Consider the following 23,083-nt stretch of genomic DNA (forward strand, 5'->3'; position numbering starts at 1 on the left):
ATGCCTGGCCACTCTTTCTGAAAATAAATTTCTCCTAATTTCCAACCTGAACTTCCCCTGATGCAACTTGAGGCCATTCCCTCCTGTCCTCTCGCTAGTTATTTATGAGAAAGGGCTTACCCCCAGCTCCCCACAACTTCCTTTCAGGTAGCTGTAGAGAGCAATAAGGTTTCCCCTGAGCCTCCTCTTCTCCAGACTAAACAACCCCAGTCCCCTCAGCCGCTCCTCATAGGACTTGTGTTCCAGGCCCTTCAGCAGCTTCGTAGCCCTTCTCTGGACACACTCCAGGGTCTTAATGTCTTTCCTGTAGTGAGGGGCCCAAAACTGAACACAGTACTGGAGGTGCGGCCTCACCAGAGCAGAGTACAAGGGGACAATCACCTCCCTGATCCTGCTGGCTATGCTATTCCTGATGCAAGCCAGGATGCTGTCGGCCTTTTTGGCCACGTGGGCACAGTGCTGGCTCATGTTCAGGCAAGCGTCAACCAACACACCTAGATCCTTTTCCTCTGCACAGCTTTCCAGCCACTCTGCCCCAAGTCTGTAGTGCTGCATGGAGTTGTTGTGATCAAAGTGCAGGACCTGGCACTTAGCCATGTTGAACCTCATCTCACTGGCCTCTGCCCATTGATGCAGCCTGTCCAGGTCCCTCTGCAGGGCCTTCCTGCCCTCTGGCAGATCAACACTTACCCCCAGCTTAGTGTCGTCTCTTAGTTGCCTGTCCCTTCTGAAGAGCTTATAGCCATCCATTGCAGCAATCCCATTGTTGCAATAGTCCCACCATGTTTCAGGGACAGCAACTAAGTTGCAGGTTGCCTGCCACACAATGGCTTCCAGCTCCTTCTGTTTGTTGCCCTTGCTGTGTGCATTAGCGTAGATGCACTTCAGTTGCGCCATTGCCCTCACCCACAACCTTCACGCTGCTCCCCCATGCTCATCTGTACTGAGCCTTATTTCATCCCCATCCCCCTTCATACCTTGTTTAAAGCCCTCTCAATGAGCCCTGCCAGCTCCTGGGCTGGGATACATTTCCCTCTTTGAGACAGGTCAGACCCATCTGCAGCCATCAGGCCAGGTGCTGAGTAAACCATCCCATGGTCAAAAAAACCCACAAATTCCTGTGACGACACCAGCCTCTCAGCCATGTATTTATCAGCTGAGTGTTCTGGGTCCTGTCAGTATCCCTCCCTGCCACTGAAGGGATAGAGGAAAACACCACCTGTACTCCTGTTCCATCTACTAACCACACCAGTCCCCTGAAGTCCCTTTAGATAGCCTTCAGGCTTCTCTCAATGATTTCATCGCTGCCAGCCTGAATCATCAGTAATGGATAATAATTGGAGGGGAAAACCAGGCCAGGAAGTGTCCTGGTAATGGCCCTGACCCAGGCCCCAGGGAGGCAGCAGACTTCCTTATCGGTAGGGTCTGGCTGACATATGGGGTCCTCTGTTCCTCTCAGAAGGGAGTCACCTATGACAATTAACATAGTTAATAGCATGTAGGTGTGAACAGGTTGTAACCTGTATGAAATACAGGAGTGTAAAAGTGTAAGATCTATCATAATGGCAACTTCCAAATTCCATCAAACCAAACTTACATCTTAGTTTAACTTCCTCTTTCCTTCAGGGATCAGTGTGACACACGTTGGAGGTAGGCATAGGAGTGCTGGGGAGTGAGGGGAAGTAGACTTTTCCTGACACTCCTGCTTACGGCTAATATAATTTCTATAGTTTTTCCTGTGAATATGATAGTTAAGAAATGTATTTTCAAAAAAAAAATAAAAAATAAAAAGCCCCAGAGGGGTATCTAAATAAGTTTATTTAGATAATAGTAATAAAAACAAGCAAACAAGGATTTATTTTCTTTATCTCAAGTTTATACTGGTAACAGTAAATTTCCCACATTTGAAATCTAACATGCATTCATAATGTACCTTAGATATAATTATATTACTTCACTAATGATATGCTGTTTTAGAACAATTACAAACAAAAAATCACTTCTCCAAAGCAACTGAATTTTATACATCTCTGGAAAGAAGGTTGCAATAGCTTTTCTCTGTAAACCCCAACAGACATGAAAGATTTTGAGTGTCTTAGTTCTACTAATTTTTCTGAAAGTACTTGTAAGCAGTTTCATAAAGTCAGACATAATTCCATGTACATGAGTACTAGAAATCCTATGACTTACCTGCACAGCCCAGAGGTAGTCCAGACGTAGCTTCAAGTCCACCTGTCTGGAATGCAGTGCCAAAGCACAAGAAAATAGCAAAATAGCTAGTATTGGTTCATAGCCACGCATATAAAAGGAGCCACCCCTTAAAAATAAAAGGAAAGTAAACGGATTATTCCAGGTTTTCTAATAGCAAATAATCTATATTTTTAATATCAAATCTTTAGTTTTGGACCTGTGGATACTGCCTAATCACTAGCCTTTTCTGAAAAGGCTTATACTGGCAGCGTGCTACATGACAGTACTATGACTGCATCACACCAACATTCAACTTCTTCAGGACTTTACGATATACATTATCATAATATGTGTGCATGATTTTATTTAGGAAATACAAAAACCCTCAAAATTCAAAAGCTTAAGTGAAGTTGGAATTGGTTGAGGGCTGCTGAAATATGAAAGTGAAGTTTTTAAGAGGTTTTTTTTTTTTTTTTTCTGTTTCATACTACAATTATACTGCAGCATAATCAGCTGAGGTATGGTAGGATAAAACTTCAGAATAATAGGGCAACAATTGCTAGTTCCCAGAAGCTTATATACTGATGATTAGTATTACTAGATCCTACAGTTGCTGGGGAAAGGATGGCTTAAGCATTTCTCATGTTCTACAGAGTATAAGGCCTTAAGCAGCATTGAATGCTAGAGCACAATTCACAAATGAATAGTAAATGTAATGACTATCTATACAGAAATGTGCATTGTTTTAACTTTGCAGGATACCTACCCCACTGCTTTTCTGTAACCACTGAGTTCCAGAATAACTATGTACAAAATTGTAACAAAAAGCAGGAGAATCATTTTTGGCAAGGAAGATACGCGTAGAAATATTGCCAAGGTGAGAGTCCCCACTACACAGGAAAGGAAAGCATAGTGGGCTGTGTCACATGGAAGTTCATTCATCGTTTTATTTGTTCCACCAGGAGAAATTATAACTATTGAACTGCTGGAATTGGTATTCCAAACCCAAGGCATGCAGCCAACCTAGAAAAGATAAGAAAAGGGAAAAGGAAGAAAGTAAGTTAAATGTGAAATAAACAGAAATGCAGCTGCTGTGGGGACTGACAGTAGTTCATTTATAAATGGGAAGAAATTGATATGGAGTTCCCAGCCATCTCAATTCTATAATAAAATCTCCCTCCTTTTCCTTGAACGCTTTATTCAGTTTTAGGTAGGAGACATGCTTTGTTCATTAGATGCCAGCAGGGCCAACTAATTGAAGTTGGGGATTAGTTGAATAGTTTCCCTCTCAGTGCTCAAAACCAAGTGATTCTCAAGCCAACATATATCTGAAAAGCTTATGAACTTCAGTAAACCTTGTATGTGGTTATTTGGGTTAGAAATGCTCTCACACACAACCCGGAAATAAATGTGTTTGTTTATAAACTATGTAAGCTTTATCAATCTAAATTAATCAAATATAAAATAAAAGATATTTTAATCTCTGATTGAAAAGCTAAGAATGAATAATATATTTTTTCCACCTCCGAGCTAATTTTGCTATCACATATGATTCAAATACAACATCTTGTCTTTATTTATCCATACCATTTCAGTTATCTGAGGAGCTCTATTTCCTCTCTTGGCTGGGGAAAAAAAAAAAAAAAAAAAGTTTTGGTGCATTTCCCATGGTAAACATGAGGAAGTTTAATCAGATTCTTCCAAAGGCAATGTCATAGACAGATCTCTTTCAGACAAGGAAGGGAGGAATTGTTGGTAAACAGTGCAACTACCTAGAGCTCCAGACTTAACTGCACTCCAACATTCATCCCTTACTAAGGTAGAGGATTAGAGTTAACATAAACAGACAGAGTGGGACTGTAGTGTGATACTGATTTTAACAGGCACTGCCTTGCCCTGTACTTAAGCTTCTCTTTTGAAGTGTGTTATTAGACCCTTTTATTTCATCCTGACCACTCGCAATGAAATTTTATAGCATGCTGTAAAATAACTGACAATCTGAAAGGTTATTAAGCTATATATTTTACAGGGGGTTGTAGTAATTCAGAAAGATGAGACATAGATAAAATGTGAGTTAAACTCATAATGGCTACCATTATGAATTTATAGAGACTGAGGTGAAAAATCGATTCAATGTGATTTTGTTTGATGACCTTCTTGAAAAGGCTACTACAGTCATCTGAAAACACAGACTTGCATGAGGACTTTGTACATGATGTGCAATCCTTCCAGGAAAACATTATGTGCTCCATAACTAAGTGAAATCTCAACACCTAGCTTCTCTGCTAGCTGAGAATTCTGGAGGCATTATTTTGCAGGAACTAATGGTTTCTACTCATTAAACACTTCTCCTAAGCATTTCAGTGGTTACAGGCTCTTTCTGCTTCAATAAAGGATAAAGCTATATTCATGACCTTTTGTAAGTTGTAATTGGATGACCCTTCTTGGAGGCCAGAACTAAATTCTAATCTGTCTTCCTCTACTGATGTTTGAGGCTGCTCTAGGTGTTACGAGCTCTGCATTTCATTTTCACCATCTGTAAGCGGTAAAAATGGCAATGGTTTCACTTGGTCAAACTAAGTATCAGATGTATTGGGGCTGATTTACAAAGGTTCCAGCTGATATAATATTCTTCTAAATCCAAAAGTCAGACATACAGATGTCTTGCTGAGATGCTAGCTAGCCTACAGGCACTGCACATCTCTTCAGGCTTATAGGCACATTAGGAATCTCATAAATGTCTGTATGCTTTTATTCACACAGTTGATGTTAGAATTCCCAGAAATGTCTGAACATCAGGAAATCTTTGTACCTCTCAGGACATTGTATCAAAACAAGGGATCCTCTGCCTATTCGGTTCATTGGGGATCAAACTGATAGACTTTCTCAGGGGAGGTCCAGGGAAAAGTGAAAAAAACAAACAAAAAAAACCCCACACATATAAAATAAGGGATGTGGCATCTCAGTCAGTACTGTGAATTATGAAATCACTGTCTTCCTACTGCTTAGAACACATTGCCTAAATCCCAGAGAGAGGCAGGATTTGAGGCATCTACCTCCTCATCATTTCCATTTGTGTTTAGCATGCTATTTTTGTGTGGATTCTTTTGCTTGGGTACCCCCAAGCATTAGCAGCCAAAATGGTAAAATTGAGTGCTGGGAATTCAACAAGGCAACTAAATGCCAAATACTTAGGTGTAAATTTAAATCCCATCTGATATTCAAGTCCACCATGTAGAACTAGCTGTAAAAGAAGCTCAATTTTCTGAAGTATTGGGCAAATTCATATCCTACAGGAGAAGCTTCAGTGGATCATATAATCAGCAGAGTTCAAATTATGGCAAAGGTCTTTAATTTTGAAGAAACATGCTCTGTGTGCATGAATAGTCAAAAAAGTAGGAGTCCACCACACCATAACATGGTATGTGTTTAATGGTATCTGTAACATGTTATTCTTGAACAGAATATTAAATTAGGCAATATTTGATTTAAATACTCACCACACATCCTTGAGCCACAGAGTATATTAATATCACAATAAAAATACACAAAATGGTACGAATTTGTATTGTCAGGCACCCTGGAAAACACTAAGGAAGAGAAAAAATGATTTATAGATAATCATTTAAAAATAATAATTTTAAAACATGGGTTTTTTATTGTTTAGTAGACTTTTTACAGTGAACAAAGTGGTATGAGAATTTTTCCTGCAGTGTAAATTATGAAACAAGCATGCAGTTATAATTGTGTATATGTGTTTTAATGATAATTGCATTTGGGTGTAATACATTTGAAACTATTATTACGATATATTATGTCTCATTATAATTAAAACTCTTTGAAAGGTTAGTAGGCCACCTGCTCATAATGCAAACAATAATCTGTGATGGCATTTGACTTTGTTCCCATGGGTAATATACCCAAAGCACATTTTGCCTTGTAAATTATCAGCTACAAATAGTGATTCAAGGGAACACACTGTGGTAGCATGGAATCTTTCAGCGGTATTTGTGTCTTCTACTATAATAGTCACAGTAAATGCCAGGGTAGTTTTAATTATAAGGACACATTTAAAATACTGAATTTGTCAGAGCAGAAAGAGCAGTAGAGAACAAAAATGTCTAGTGGAATGGTGTCTTGTGAATCTCTTGCTCATCTCCATTTTTACCTCAATTCCAACACTGAAGTATGAAGTGTTCACTGCTGTGGAGCATACATGAAATGAGTGACAAAAAGTGTGAGAGAAACAACAAGTCTGTTAGGGTGTAGTACTTAGGCTTGTTCCAGCCATATTGGGCTTATGTGGCAAGGTATTTGATGGGCGGGGAGGAGTAGTGGCCTCTGTGAGAAGAGTCCAGAAGCTGCTTCATGTTAAATAAGAGCCAGTTCCAGCCAGCTCTGAAAGGGACCTACCACTGGCCAGCTCTGAGCCAATGCATGACATTGGTTGCACCTCTGCGAGAGCAGATTTAAGAAAGAGAAAAAAAAAAACAACAACCTGCTGTGCAACAGCAGGTGGGAGAGAGGAGTGAAAAACAACCCTGCAGACACCAAGGTCAGTGAACAAGGAGGTGAGGAGTTGCTTCAGTTGCCAGAGTACAAGTTCCCTGGCAAACCCTGCAGAAGCCCATGGTGGAGTAGGCTGTCCAACTGCTGCCTGTGGTGTACTACAGCAGAGCAGATCTCCATGCTGCAGCCCATGGAGGACCCCATGCTGGAGCAGGTGGATACAGCCTGAAGGAAGCTGCAGCCCCTGGAGATTCCACTCAGGAGCAGACTTTGGGCCAGAACTGCAGCCCATGGAGGAACAGGAGCAGGTGGTCTGGCAGGAGATGCAGCCCATGGGGAACCTAAGCAGTCCATTCCTGAAGGACTGCACCCTGTGGCGTAGACCCATATTGGAGCAGTTCTTGAAGAACTGCAGCCTGTGAGAAGCCCATATACTATCAGTTTGGGAAGGACTGTATGCCATGGAAAGGACCCCACATTGGAACAGAGGCAGAGACTGACCATTAGAGAGTGGCAGATGACGAAGCATTATGGACTGACCACAGCCCCCATTCCCTGTTCACCTGTGCTGCTCAGGGGGAGGAGGTAGAAGAGTATGGATAGCAGTGGAAGGTGTTTTTAGTTTACTTTTAGTTTCTTAATAGCAATAGGCAATAAATAACATTATTCTCCCCATGCTGAGTCTGTTTTGCCTGTGACAGTAATTGGTGAGGGATCTCCTTGTCCTTATCTCAACCCTTGAGCTTTTTTTCATCATGTTTTCTCACCCTGTTTTTTTTTGAGGAGAGGGAGTGAAAGATTGGTGTGGTGGAGCTTGGATAGCCCTCAGTGTGAAACCACCACATATAGAGATCCACTTTGTTTTCAGCAAAAGATGCTTTCCTTCTTTTCCCTTTGCACTGAGAACATTTGGGACATCTATTATCTAGGGGATCCACAATACTTATTTCAGACCATGGGACTTCCTCCAATGACTTCAAGGGGCAAAAATCAACTGTATGAAAGAATCAAATTTAAAGAGTGGGAACAATCCCGTGTCCCTTAAAAGGAGTGGGCTGAGACTGGATTTGGCTTAAGATCAAATGAAACAAGCAAAAACATAATTTTTGAATGAAAGTCACAATTCCTGAATTAAAGATGTTCAACTATTCACCAACAGCGAAAGCATAGTTTCCAGCGGGCACCGTAGTACCCACAGAGCAGATTCTGTGGCCTCGGAACAACAGAAATTATGTATTGAAATGCTTCGCCTTCCTTTTACATATGGAGAGATATTTCCTCTGTATGTGTGAACACAGAATTCAAAGTCTAATACAGTTATGGATGAATCAACTTCATTTGGGCTGCAAAACATGAGAATACAATGATTACAGAAAAAATAAAAACCCTGTGTGATCTGAGAGTACATGTTGGCTTCGGTGCGGATTCAGAACACATAAGCATAAATGGGGAACATTTGATGTAATATAAATAGTAAATTTGTATAAGAATAGGATGGGCTTGAGTTAATTAGTCACACCTGCATACAGTTTTAATCAGCATCAGTAAAATATTCTGGTATATCACCTTTAATAAAATACTGATCGTATTGCAGAACAAAAATCTTGAACTGTAAAAATGTCACATTGAAAAGCTGGGTCTCAAGGAGATATAGCAATGTCAAAAATTACAAGATGGAAGAAAAGATAGACTATTTCTGCATTCATTCATTATTATCATCTAATTTAGGTTGGAAGGGACCTCAGGAGGCCCATATGTGGATGCTGTATTCTAGATGTGGTCTACTGAGTGCTGAGGAGGAGAGAGAATCACTTTGCATGACCTACTGTTCATATAACTGAGGATACTGTTGGCTGCCTTTACTACCAGGGTGTACTGCTAGCTCATAGGCAGCTTGCTCTCTGCCATGAATTCCAGGACCATTTCTACAGAGCTGGTCAGTCAACAGACTGTCTCATTGCTGGAATTTTTTCCTTCTAAGGGGCTGGATTTTGCATTTGTCCACACTGGATCTCATAAGGTTCCTTCTGTCAGCCCATTCCTACAGTCTATCCAGGTACCTCTTAATGGTTGCCCTGCCTGTGTTTTGGCTGTTCTGTCCACTTTGGTGTCACCTTCAAACTCAGCATGAGAATATTCCATGTCCTTCTCTAACTTGTTGATAAAAATTTTAAACAGAACAAGTCCCAGTAGAGACCACTGTGGTACTCTACTTATTACTGCTTTCGAGGTAGAGTGTGACCTGTTAACCACTATACTCTGAATCTGATCATCCAGACTGTTTGTTTACCCATCAAGTTGTCCACCCATCTCAATCAAAATCTGTGCATACCTGAGGCAAGAAGTGTATTTTTATTCACACAAATAAAATACCTTTATAAAGATTTCATATAAAAGAAATATATAAATATATATATCATTAATTCAGTTTGCAATGGAATCACTTACAGTGGTCAAAACAGTACTAATAAAATGCTGGGAATTCCCATAGTCTGAAGATAATGCTGCATGGTTAATAATGACAAAGCAAAATGCAGATTCAAAATCAGAGGGTCCTGACCCATTGCATAGACTTTTTTTATTGTGTGTGTGTTTTATATATGTTATAATTGTTGACATGGTAGGCTACTGCGTTAAAAAGGAAAATAAAACTTTAAAAGGTAATGTGTAAGATGTCTGAATGAACGCTCTGACTGTCACATAAAAGCTTTATATTTCTGACTTTTGGTCATTTTGATATTTGCTCTTTCATCACAATAAAGCATTTTGGGTTTCATTTTCTTTGTTTTATTTGTGGGATTTTTATTAACTAAAGATGTACTGTCAGATCTCCTAAATACTAGGTAACCAGTACAGTTCAACATCATTATAGTGATTTTATGAGTGAGATGCTGAAGCATGAGGAAGCTGAGTCACTTGTCCAATGTAAAATAGCAAATCAATGCCAGAATACCAATTTACACAGAGTGCCCAGTTCATAATTCTATATTCCTTATACATAGTATATTAGCTAACTTTTATTTATTATATAAGACAAAACTTCTCCACAAAATTTCAAACTGTTATATTCAGAATTTTTATATATTTTTATTTTTCTAATGCTGGATTTGGTCCTGTAAAATACTGGATCTCTAGAGGAACCTAGAGTAAGTTCAAATCCTGTGGACTGCTGGAACTAACCTTAAGTTTGTGCTAGTTTCAGGGAAATGACATAAAGAGGAGCAATTTCCTACAAACTCATCTGCGTCTACTGTTCATACACAGAACAACATGTGTTAGACTACTGTGCCTTTATGAAACAAACGAGATCATCAAAATTACTCCCATAAAATTGTGTAGGTTTATAAATAAAAATCTGCTCTGTACCAGATACTCTGCTAATATACTATTTATGTTTCCATGAAAACAATTTCCTTCCTCCTGCCAAAGGGCATATTTTCAACTAAAAATTAGCGTGTGTTAATTACTGCTGATTAACTGTATGTTCTCTCCTAATTAATGTATTAAAAAATGGTTTAAACCACTAAAATTTTCTTTCATCAGAAAATTAGTCTATAGATGCCTTATTCTGATCTGGCTGATCTTATTCTTGCCTACAACAGCTAAATGTCCTTCTTCATTATTACTGTTGTGAAAATGTAATGCAGGAGGATTAATAATTTCTAAAGGTTTTGAAAAAGCCAGAGGTTGCATGTGCAAAACATTGTATGATATCATCAAAATGGTTGATGCTTTGACAAGAAAACTTTTGAAAACACAGGGGAAGTTAGCAGCACTTTATATTTAGATACCAATTGCAATGGAAGGTAAAATAGCATGCTTCATTGTCTGAAAAGAGAAAATGCCAGATGATAGCAGCCGTTCATCTGGGCACTGGAATGATTCAGCCAGTGATAGGTGCTCAGGGAAGATGTAGCAAAGAAGAAAACAAACAAAAAAAATAGCATTAATGGTACTGAATGCTATACTGCTTCACCAGTTACTCATGGATAAAGGTCCACATTCAAGTGAAACATTTTGTATGATTTGGAGTGCCTAATATGTTACTTAGCAAAGAGCTTGAAAAGCACATAGATTTCAGATTCTGATGCTATCAAGTGTGTGTTGATGGCTTCATAGTCCAAAACACAAACAAAGCATAGCCAGTAAAAGAAGGAATGATAAAATATTCTTAAATCACTTACTTGTACTCGTGTGACATGTAGGTACATTATACAAGCGACTAGGAAGCATATGCAGAACACCAGGAGGACAAGGACTATGGTACTCCTAAAACCAAAATACAGTAAGAGTAAATCAACCCAACTTAGTAGTAGATACGAGAACAAACAGCACAGGCGTCCTTTTGAAATGGTGTTGGATGAGTGCTGGAGGATCTCTTCCCTCACCCTTACTGTAAAGCTAACCATTGCAGGGGAAAACTCACAGTGAAATACACTTCTCTCAAGGATGAGAAATCAGTAAACATTTCTGTACATAGTACCCACTCTGACCACAGCAAGGAGATCAAATCATCTAAAAAATTCACCCTTACAGGGTGTCAGGAGAGATGCTTCCTAATTTTAGACTGATGCAGGATGACATGGAAAGTGGAGGGTGCAACCCAATTACTTGGCCTTGGCAGCTGTGTAACAGCTACCTGGTGCTTTTCCCTTCTAATCTCTCCTTCTCAAAGATTCTGAAATGAGAGGCCAGTCAAGTCTGTTACTTATCAAGTCAAATAAAATCAGAATGGACAGGTCAAATAAAATCAGAATGGACAGCACTCCCTTCTTCTATTGACACAGAGCAACTCCCTTCTTTTGATTTTTTTCTCCAATGGTAAGAAAAATTTCAGCTTTTGCAAAGATGCTGTAGTAAGTCTTATAATTCTTAATCTTCCTTCTTCTGGTCTTTCAAAATAAGTGTGTTCTTCATGAGAAGAGGGATACAGGCCAAGAGCTTCCATCCTCCAGCAAGCCAGTGTTATTGGAACAGTACTTTATAGATGTGAGCAACCTAGCAAAAATTAATCCACCAGAGCTGGTGCTTTGATTTATGTTCAAGTGCAACTCGGCCCCATGCCAGCCATGGAACAAGGCTATATGACGGCAACATAACATGATCTTCATACCTTCTTTCCTAGTCTTGTGAAAACAACATGTATGTTGCCCTTGACCTTGAAAAACTTACATTGTTTTCTTCTAACAGTAGAAGAAAAAGAGCACAATTCTGTTGGAAAACATCTCAACATTTGGTTTTGATTTGAAATACATATAAGAATTTATGTAAGAATTTATCAATACACAAACAGGGAAAATGCTGTGGTATAGTATGTTTATCCAGAACCAAGAAGGAACTCTAGATGCTGTCATAATGTGGATTCTGAATACAAGTATTAATAGATAGCAGGCTCCCCTACATTTTACGATAACTGTCTTGTATTTGGGATATAACATGCAAGATGGATTTAGGATGTAATATGCAAGAAGAAGATGCAGGGGACTGCAACAATGTCTTTCAAGGCAGCAACAGACAACAAATGCTGAGTGGGACCCTGACAGATATTTGGATTGGCACCGGTAAGAAAGGGTTACACTGCTGTTTTTTGTTTTTGTTTATAATTCAACCCAGCATAAGATATCAGCAAGGTTCATAATCAGGGCTTTTAGTGGTTATGCTATATGTGTGCATCCATAACTGAACAGCTTAAGTCAACAGAAACATAGACTTTCTTCCACCAACCCCAACTGGGGATATAATTATGTTCTTAGCTGTTTTGCTGAGATGAACACAGAAATTGTGAAAATGTCAAGCCTATTGCATTTATGTTTTTATGCAGCAAGCGACTATCTTACAACAATTTACAACAAAAAAAAGTCTAGGTTGGAAGAGACCTCCAAGATCATCTAGTCCAACCTCTGTCCTAACACTAACAAGTCCTCCACTAAACCATATCACTAAGGCCTACATCTAAACGTCTTTTAAAAACCTCCAGGGATGGCGACTCAATCACTTCCCTGGGCAGCCCATTCCAATGCCTAACAACCCTTTCAGTAAAGAAGTTCTTCCTAATATCCAACCTAAACCTCCCCTGGCACAACTTTAGCCCATTCCCCCTCGTCCTGTCACCAGGCATGTGGGAGAATAGACCAACCCCCACCTCTCTACAGCCTCCTTTAAGGTACCTATAGAGAGCGATGAGGTCTCCCCTGAGCCTCCTCTTCTCCAGGCTAAACAAGCCCAGCTCCCTCAGCCGCTCCTCGTAAGACTTGTTCTCCAGACCCCTCACCAGCTTCGTTGCCCTTCTCTGGACTCTCTCGAGCACCTCCATGTCCTTCTTGTAGCGAGGGGCCCAAAACTGAACACAGTACTCGAGGTGCGGCCTCACCAGAGCCGAGTACAGGGGGACAATCACCTCCCTAGACCTGCTGGCCACACTGCTTCTTATACAAGCCAGGATGTCATTGGCCTTCTTGGCCACCTGAGCACACTGCTGGCTCATATTCAGCTGCCTATCAACCAGTATTCCCAGGTCCTTCTCGGCCAGGCAGCTTTCCAACCACTCATCTCCCAGCCTGTAGTGCTGCTTGGGGTTGTTGTGCCCCAGATGCAGGACCCGGCACTTGGCCTTGTTGAACTTCATACAGTTGACCTCAGCCCATCGGTCCAGCCTATCCAGATCCTCCTGCAGAGCCTTCCTTCCCTCGAGCAGATCGACACACGCACCTAACTTGGTGTCATCTGCAAACTTACTGAGGGTGCACTCGATCCCCTCATCCAGGTCATCAATAAAGATATTAAAGAGGACCGGCCCCAGCACTGAGCCCTGGGGGACTCCACTAGTAACCGACCTCCAACTGGATTTGACTCCATTCACCACAACTCTTTGGGCCCGGCCATCCAGCCAGTTTTTAACCCAACGAAGCGTACGCCAGTCCAAGCCACGAGCAGCCAGTTTCTTGAGGAGAATGTTGTGGGAAATGGTGTCAAAAGCCTTACTGAAGTCAAGGTAGATCACATCCACAGCCTTCCCCTCATCCACCAAGCGCATCACTTGGTCATAGAAGGAGATCAGGTTCGTCAAGCAGGACCTGCCTTTCATAAACCCATGCTGACTGGGCCTGATCGCCTGCTTGCCCTGCAAGTGCCGCGTGATGACACTCAAGATAATCTGCTCCATGAGCTTTCCTGTCACTGAGGTCAAACTAACAGGCCTATAGTTTCCCGGGTCTACCCTCCGGCCCTTCTTGTAGATGGGCGTCACATTTGCTAGCCGCCAGTCGACTGGGACCTCCCCTGATAGCCAGGACTGCCAATAAATGATGGAAAGTGGCTTGGCCAGCTCCTCCGCCAGTTCTCTCAGTACCCTCGGGTGGATCCCATCCGGCCCCATTGACTTGCGTACATCCAAGTGCTTGTCTTTAGATTCTTGTTTAAAGACAATTTCTTGTCTTTGGATTTTGAACTTCCTTCTCGGAATACTGTGATACATGTCAAACACCATTATTATCACCTATCCCACTGTAGTAACACATGACACGTCTTCTCTTGGATTTTGCATTCCTAGTCATATTTACAAGTACTTTTGGCAACTGAGTAGCTTAGAACTCCAAGTTTTGTGGAGAGGAGAAATTTTCTGATACTTCCAGAGTTTTAGTCTGGCTCATGGTTGCATTAGTGTCACAGCAAGGAAAGAGTCAGGCCAAGCTAGTAGTTCTGCTGTCTAAAGCCACTGCTCACAGACACACTGGAAGAGAGAACTTGAGACTGTTCAGTAAGAGGCTTTTCTAACTGGCCCAGCGATGAACCAGTCCATTTTCCTGGCATGCAGTAGTGTACTGGGTCGGGCTGGGATGTTAACTTTCCCTGCAGCAGCCCATACAGTGCTATGCTCTGCACTCGTAGCTAAAACAGCAATGGTATCACACCAGTGTTGTGTCTGCTGCTGAGCAGTGCTGGCACAGCATCAGGACTCTCTCTAACGCTCCTAGGGATGGGCAAAAAAGCGAGAAAGAAACATCACAAGGGCAGCTGACCTAAACCAACCAAAGGGATATTCCATACCATATGATGTCACACTCAGCAATAAAAGGTGGAAAAAGGAGGAAGAGGGGAGGGGTGGGCTCTCGTTGTGAAAACGTCTGTCCTCCTCCTGAACACCGGCTACGTGCGTTGAGGCCCTGCTTCTAGGACATGGTCAAGCATTGCTCATTTGTGGGAAGTAGAGAGTAATTTCTTTCCTCTGCACTTCCACATAGCCTTTACTTGTTTTGTTTAGTTTTCCCTTTCCCCCTCCCTTTTCCCCTTTTTTTTTCCCTTTAGTTAAATTGTTAATTGTTTAGTTAAATTGTTTAATTAGTAATAATTTTTCCTTAATAATTATTTTTTTTTCCTTCCCTTTAATTAAATTATCCTTATCTCAACCTGTGAGTTGTTCTTTCTTTTACTTTTCTTTCCTTTCTTTCTTTTCTTTCTTCCTTTCCTTTCTTCTTTCCTGTTCTTTCCTCCTCATCTAAGGAGGGGGAGTGAGAAAGCGGTTGTGGTGTTCAGCTGCCTAGCACGGTAAAACCACCACAAGTAGTTACGTCTGGAGCTTCCGCATCTGTTACACGAGAGCTTAAGCTGAGTATCTGTCTATCTGTTTTTAAGTGATTCCTACTTTTTGGAAATGTTAGCAACTACCATAGCACATGATTCTTGGAAACTCATTCTACTTTCAATGACACTAATGCTCTGTCTATCTTTGCTTTAAATTGCTATGTAATGCAGCTGGGCCTTACTTCAGAAGTAGGTGAAAGTGTTTTCAGCTGTGCTCCAGTCAGTCAACAGAGGCTGTTAGTCTGAAAACTACATGATTTTTGTAAGTGATTTTGGATTCTTCAGATGACAGGTATCACATTAAAAATTATATGGTGATGGTTATTATCAAAGTAAAAAAGATTACTCTCACACTTTCAATTAGAAATAACAGAACCGTATAAGAGTAAGTATTGTTCTGACTAGAGATTTGTGAAAAGGAAAGATTGGATTTAAAAATGGACTTTCAAAAGTATTACTCTATGGCCAGTTCTATTTCCACTGAAATCCTAATAATTAGTAAAAGTGAGTGTAGCTTATTTTCAATGTTTAGATATTCTCATCTGAAAAAAAAAAAAAAATGAATATTTTTTATAACTTGAAAACAATTACATCTACTTATAACTTGTAGATTTGAAAATGAAATCTAATCATTTTTTTCTTTAATAAGCATTTACGTAGAACTGGAAAAACTTGAATTAGTCATTACATTATATCACTTAACAATAATTACCAACTCCCCCCCAATATTTGGTTATATCTGTCTTAGTGCAGCCGAGACTGCAACTCAGGTAAGAATGTTTCCATAAAAAATTTGAACTAGCTAGTTCAAAGCCAACACAAATTTAGAAAAGCTGCTGTAACATCTGTGTCTGCAGTGTAGAAATGCTTTAAATTAAAAATCTTTAGCAGATTTTGGTGTTTTCAACTTCCAAATAAATCTTTCCACAAACAAAGAAAACAAAACAAAATAAAATAAAACATCAAAATGCAGAGAGACCAGGGAAGAAATTGTTTTAAATAAGATAGCAATGACTTTGAAATTTTGGATGCCCCATACGAGGAAGAGTTTAAGGCCAACTCTGGGCAATCTGGTCTAGCAGTAGGTGTCCTTGCCCATGGCAGGGGGGTTGGAACTAGATGAACTTCAAGGTCCCTGCCACCCCAAGCCATTCAATGAATCTGTCATGGATCATTTGGATAAATAGATAACAGTTAGTCTGAGGAAAGACCAACAGACAATCTCCTGTTTCAGAAGCTACTGGCCTCGGTGCTTATTTTCATTTCCGGAGACATGAATGTTTTGATTTTGTGCAGGATGCTTGAAGATGTTCAACTTTGAATTATAATAGCAAAAGACAGAAACTTACTGTGGTATTATTAAAAGGTAGACAAGGCCAAATAAGGCAGCTAGAATTAGTGAGAGGACTACAGCACTGGTGAAGTATTCATCCTGAAGCTGGTGGTACTGTTAGAAAAAGGAGGAAACGAAGACAGTGAGCATTTTATACAAACTCTGCCACCCACACTTAACCATTCTCAGCAAGAAAGAGCTATAACCTAAAATAGAACAAGTCTCTTCCCACTTTGCAAACATACAAATAATCATTGTTTAATTCTCACAAAAAATGGATGAGGCAGGTCTATGCAAGATCTTGCTTGATAGCCTTCTTTCAGTTGCTTGTTGGCCTAGCTGTTTAGTTTTCACCCTGGAATTAGTCAAACCTGCATTAGACCCAGGCATAAGTTTATCTTCTGGTACAAAAATGAGCCAGTCATTTTGAAGCAGGAGGAGGAACTCCTTCCTCCACCCCTTGGTGCTGCCTTCAAGGAACATTGTCACCTCAAACACTCAGGATAGGACACTGATGGGTAGGCTGGAGGCAGGTGCTACTGGGAGACTAGGTTCAGTTTTCAGCAATTATTGTCCCCGATTCTAGCTACAGTCCCCGATTCTAGCTACAGTTCCTTACAACAGAAAAGTTTTGTCAGAAAGATCAAAATTTCAACCTTATATACCATAAAAAGCTAGAATTCACTTCTGTCAGTTAGACAGAGTAATACTAAATTTACACCAAAACACTCCTGACTGGGATGTGATTCTAACCTCAGAAAGCAAGCAGTTCAGTAGAGATACACACATGCCAGTTAAAATCAAAGGAAATCAAAGCCAAGATTCCACATACTCTAACCCTGTAATGCTAGTATAGGAATAATATACTGCATCTTGCAAGCTACAGTATTTTCTCAGAGAACAGAGTTTACAGCATTTAGTTCAAGATTATAAAATATACATATTACTGTCATACTGGTTATTCTCATGTCTAATTTGAAACATATACAAGTGTGAAATACAGAGCAGCCTGGAAAAACACATTAATTACATTAAAAAAAAACAACAGACAAACAAACAAAAAGTCACTTCCAGGAAATTTTGCATTTTTTAAACCTTGTGTTGCAATTTAAAGGAACAAACAAACAAACAAACAAACAAGAGCAAAGCTAAACATATGCAAGATAATTTTAAAGTTCTAAATATTCCCAAAAGATACCATACAGTTGAATTGAAACATTCCCTTCCTTCAGTAAACTTCACCTGCCTTATGCAAAATAAAATTCTTACTTCAAAAACAAACAAAATCAAATAACAAAGCACTATGGGAACCTGAAATCAAAGATAAAGCTCACGACATTAAAAAAAAATAAAAAATGGGTCCAATGGGGCACACAGACTTCTGTCTTGAAATAGTACTCACAAGGTATCTTAGACTATGATGTGACTTGCAGTGGAAAAATGAATTAAATGTTAACACCAAACTAATCCAAAACTGTATTACTTTTGCTTTTTTTTTAAACAAATAAACCAAATGTTTCTATTTTTTGAAACAAAACAATAATAATAATAATAAAAAAATACAAGGTAGGAACAAACAGTTCTACTTTGATAACTCTTCCTATATATGTATTTATGTGCTTCTGGAGGAAGTCCACCACCTTCAGTACAGTTATACTGGTACGAGGTCATAACCTTGCCCAGAGATTTAAGCTTTTCTTTGTTTTATAGGATGGATTGGATCAATCCACATCAGGCTACATATGCAGAGGGAAGCATCCTGCCTTCCATTAATGCCTTCCCATAGCTATTGAATCAGTAAGCAGCCACATCACCATAAGACAGCATGAGGAGCTTGATGAGTGCAAAGATACTGATCTTTCTTTTTATCCCCTCCAAGTGCTTCCATAGCAGGTGAAGATAATTTGGCCTTCTTAGCTAAAAGATAATCCATCAGATTATTTAAAGATAGTGAGTAGAATTTAAATATTGTCTAAAAAAAAACACCACCAAAACAACAAAACAACGCTAGTTGGCTCACAGTCAGTGAAATCAATAAAAATAATTTAAAAAACCCTTACTTTATTTTCACGCTCAATTTGTTTATATTTCAGGGTAATGAAGTTCAAGTCAGCCATCTCAGACTCAGTTTGCCGGGCCTCTATCAAACGGCTGATGTATCTGTTTACTCGAGTTCCAGGAGTGTTGTATACAACATTGGTAGAAAAAGAGGAACGATTCCTGAGTTTTTCAGAGGCTGTCCTTAAAGCTCTCCTCTGTAGCAGAAATTAAGAAAAAAGTGCAGACTTTTATTAACATTGACATTTATTGTGTTCATATTATCCCAAGTTCACAGTCAGTATGAGGAATTCATTAAGAAAAGCAACTACAAAAGATCTTTCTCAGTATGATTACCATCTTTTAAAAACTCCTTAGGTGAAATCCTGAGCTCTTTAGAATTGATGACAAAATTCCCACTGTGTTCCAGGATTTCAATCCTCATCAGAGAAATGTTCTTTACATACTCCCCTGAGACTTCGTTTCCACTGAAGAAATAAACAGTTTGATCCCAAAGTCACTTTACCTAGCAAAATCATTAGAAGTTTTATCTTAATGAAAGACACAGAGCCCTGCACATCTTGAAGACATGTCAGCCATGCTCTTCATGACACAAGCAAAGTCCTACTGGCCCAGACCATCCAGGTGTCAATATATATTTGGAAATAAAATTTTCCATTACTTCTTGCATGATGACCATATGTGACTTCAGAGGATCAGAAATCTCAGATTTTCCTATTTCTAACTCACCCAAGTGCTCTCTTGTTAAGATCTCTTTAGTATGCACTTTTAGGCCACTTGCACATCTGGATGGAGCAGTCTAATAAATTATCAGAGCTAAACTGCTCCTCACTAGGGTTAATACCTTCAAGGCTGACATAGCACAACAGGAAAGATGATCCCTCAAAGTCCTTGTCAGTGCAAAAGCTTTATTGCAGAGCATATCTGAAAGGAATTTTAGACAACGTGTCTCACAGGGAGAGTTTAGAACACTCACAGAAATGGTGAGCAGCATCTCAGCTACAATGGTGGTAACCTTCAGCTGAGGGCATTGTAATTCAAGCCACTATGGTTAGATCTGCACTAGTATGACTGTCCATGTGTCAGCACACACTGAAAGGATCAGGGTTTTCACAAAACAGACTTGTAACTTCATCATTTTTTAACATGGAGTGATAAAGATGTAGGCCAATCTTTCAAAACAAACAAACAAACAAAACAAACAAAAAAAACACAGCCCAGTCATATAACAATTAGCATGTTGAACAAGAAGAATAAGATATTGAACATTCTTTTCAGCTTAAAAGGGGTCAAGCCTCACTTCCCAAATGGGTTTTGACAGCCCAGCTCAGTAAAGTTGAACTTTTTAAACGCAATTAATATATATATAATATATATAATGTAATATAATATAACACATTATATTATATTACATTATATATATATAAATATATAATATTATATATATATATGTATTATCTAACATCTGCAGAGTTCAGGAAGACTATTCAACACATTAGGAAATGATGAGTCTGCTCAGGGAAAAGGACTTCATTGGCTCAGTTTATAGAGTCTGTCAGCAAGCTGTTATAAATTTCTCTCTTCAGAGCAGTCAATACTAAATAGCCCACTCTTTAAAGGATATATTACAAAAATAAATCCTTCTAAAAAAGAGGTGGTGCTCATTATTTAAGTAATTCTGTAGGAATGGCATTTTCCTGTCTTACTCCACAAAAAGTAGTTCTTGTAAGATCCTCATCATTGAACAAACAGTGGACTACAGCTGTAGTCCTGTTTTGTTGTCTTCGTATGTAGAGAGCAGTTTATTAAACAATTATGAAAATTGAAAACTATTTGATATAATAACAAATTGAAACATTTTTCTTCAAACTATCAGATCCTATTACTTGTGAAGTTGAATGTGGTGTAAGAACTAGGTATTTCATCATGAAAAATAACCTTATGGATATATGTGGATTGGAGCATTCAAATCCAGTCCTCTGCTTTTAGTTAACCATAATAGAAATCTTAATTTGAGAGTCATACAACTATTCTAAATATTTCTAACCATAAATTTGTTCTGTTGCAGAAGACCTTTCAAACAGGCCAAAATCTACCAGCTCTCCCACAAGTTTATATGGACACTATGTGCTGTCAGGGAATATTGCCAGGAATTAACAGTTTTGCTGTTCATGAAGGTAAAAAGTTAACATATGTATTGCTTAAGGTGAGGCAAAAAATATATCTTCTGGAATTTTTAATAATCTGAATTTAAACCACAGGGATGAGCACATAGGGATGAGCGAAACAACTTTGTTTAAAAAAATAAAAATAATTTTAAAAATGCTTCTTTGCTTTAAAATCTGGAATGGGAGTAGACAATGAAATAAACACTGTCAACTATTGCTCTAAAATAGGGTCAAAGTTACTGTGCTAAGTCAAATTAGGTGTTGCTCACAGATAATCACTTCCACTAGGTCTCTTATTTTTTCCTCTGTTATTATTTCATACAGTAAAGTTATATGATGTATTATCCATGATCAAGAATCATCCTGTCTCCTGGGCTGGTGTGTATGTGTGTATCTATGTTTGCCCAGGCTGTTAATGACAATACTTTTATCTATAAATCCTAAATAAGAGAGCCACGGACCAGGCCATGAGTCTGTCTTGGAGACATCTACACAGGGTAGTTCAAAACAGAGCAAGGTGCAAGCTAGCACTTCAGCAGTGTGAACAGTCCGGACAACAGTGCCTGAGCACACTGCCTGGTCTTCTCCTATTTAGATGGTGGAGGAGGCCTCTGGGGTAGGCTGGGAGTAGGTGGGAATGCCTTGTGCATGGCATGGGGTTGTGTAACCACAGCTGTGCCCTCTTATGCAAGTGGAGCTCCACTTCTCTCACAATTCAGGTTGGATATCAGGAAAATGTTCTTCGCTGAGAGGGTGGTTGGGCACTCAAACAGTCTTCCCAAGGACATGGTCACAGCACTACACATAGTCTGATTTTTGGGTGGAGCCAGGAGTTGGACCTTGTGGGTCCCTTCCAACTCAGAATATTTTATGATTCTATGATTCTATTTATATTGCTCAGAAATAATTAAATAAATATATACTGCAGTAGTGTGTTGACTTCAAAGCCTTTATAGACATACCTTGCTTTAACTGATTAGAGGATTGATATCTCTGAAGAAATCCTGGATTGCAACACAGTGCATTTATATTAAAAACATGTATCATACTCCATGTTAAAAGTGCTGTATCAGGTACAAAAGCTTGGAATATGGAATAACCGGTTCAGATAAAGAAAGCATTTCAGAACTTCACTGTATATGTTCTCACATGAAACAAACAAACAAACAAACAAAGCAAAACAAAACAAAAAATACAACAACAAGATCAACACATCAGAACCCTGGCAAAACCATATCTGGATTTTCTGTGTATACTACAGTATTTATACATATATACACATTAGAATCATTGTAAAGAACTGCATATGTTTAAAAGACTATGTGTGTTGCCTTTTTTAAAATACTCAAAGAAAAGTACTAATTTACAACTGAAAAGCCATACTGAAGCCCCTGTGTTGGCCTGTTTCAAAAGTGAATCTGGAGTTTCTGAAATTCTTCACTGAAATTGTGTTTTAAAGGAACTAACAGAATTTTTTCTCTTTTTCCCCCAGAAGAAACACACGCACATGTAAAATACAAACTAGAAAAGTTATAATTCTTTCTTTAAGTAAGATTTAGATTGAATCTTCAGTAACTGCACATAATTCAAATAATAATAATAAAAAATTTTAAACAAGAAGTGGAGCAGTCAAATACAAAATGAATTACTGATTCCAATGCACCCATTTCTTGCTTTGGAGCACTGGTAGAGCAGCATATACAATATTGCCACCTGCCGGCAAAGAAAATAGAAAGAGCAAGTCTTCAAATGTTTTTTCTCCATAAATTTCTGGGTAGAGCCATACATAGAAAAGGAAGTAAACCAGGGTCTACTAGCATATAAAGCAATCATGAGTTATGGTATTAAAAGCTATTCAAAAGCAAGAAAACTGTATTTGATAATTAGTGACTTAGATATTTGTATTAGGGACTTAAAAGGTTTTTGTTTACTAAGCAGTTGTCTTTTGCTTTTTAGAGAACCACCTAGAGATATAAAATCATGTTCTTATTTTGTATTTGCTGCTATCACCTTCGGACTGTGGTGGACTCATGATGCAAAAGAGCTGCTCTTGGTAATTGCATAAATATCCTCAGAATCTCTAATTCCTTTGAAAGAAGCCCTTAATAAAAGCCATGTAAGACACCTGTGCTGGTTTATTCAAGAGGAGCTCCAAATGTAAGACCTGGTATAATTAAGCTTTGTCTTTAGTGTGAGATGGCTGTGTGTATTTCCCATTGCCGTGGGCATTAGATAGCTCTAGCCG

At 39.1% G+C, this 23,083-nt stretch overlaps 1 protein-coding gene across 1 annotated transcript in view; it reads right to left on the reverse strand.

Moving 5' to 3' along the window:
- The window catches only part of ADCY1 (adenylate cyclase 1), a 165,080-nt gene that overhangs the window by 16,122 nt on the left and 125,875 nt on the right, over positions 1 to 23,083 (reverse strand). Inside the window, exons 9-14 of the mRNA XM_035549896.1 lie at positions 18,673 to 18,867; positions 16,629 to 16,726; positions 10,884 to 10,968; positions 5,691 to 5,780; positions 2,957 to 3,213; positions 2,191 to 2,317 (exon numbers count right to left, since the gene is read on the reverse strand). Of these exons, the coding sequence (XP_035405789.1) occupies positions 2,191 to 2,317; positions 2,957 to 3,213; positions 5,691 to 5,780; positions 10,884 to 10,968; positions 16,629 to 16,726; positions 18,673 to 18,867 (852 nt within the window). The remainder of the gene's footprint in view (positions 1 to 2,190; positions 2,318 to 2,956; positions 3,214 to 5,690; positions 5,781 to 10,883; positions 10,969 to 16,628; positions 16,727 to 18,672; positions 18,868 to 23,083) is intronic.

This window comes from Cygnus atratus, chromosome 2 (genome assembly GCF_013377495.2).
Source record: "Cygnus atratus isolate AKBS03 ecotype Queensland, Australia chromosome 2, CAtr_DNAZoo_HiC_assembly, whole genome shotgun sequence".
NCBI lineage: Eukaryota > Metazoa > Chordata > Aves > Anseriformes > Anatidae > Cygnus > Cygnus atratus.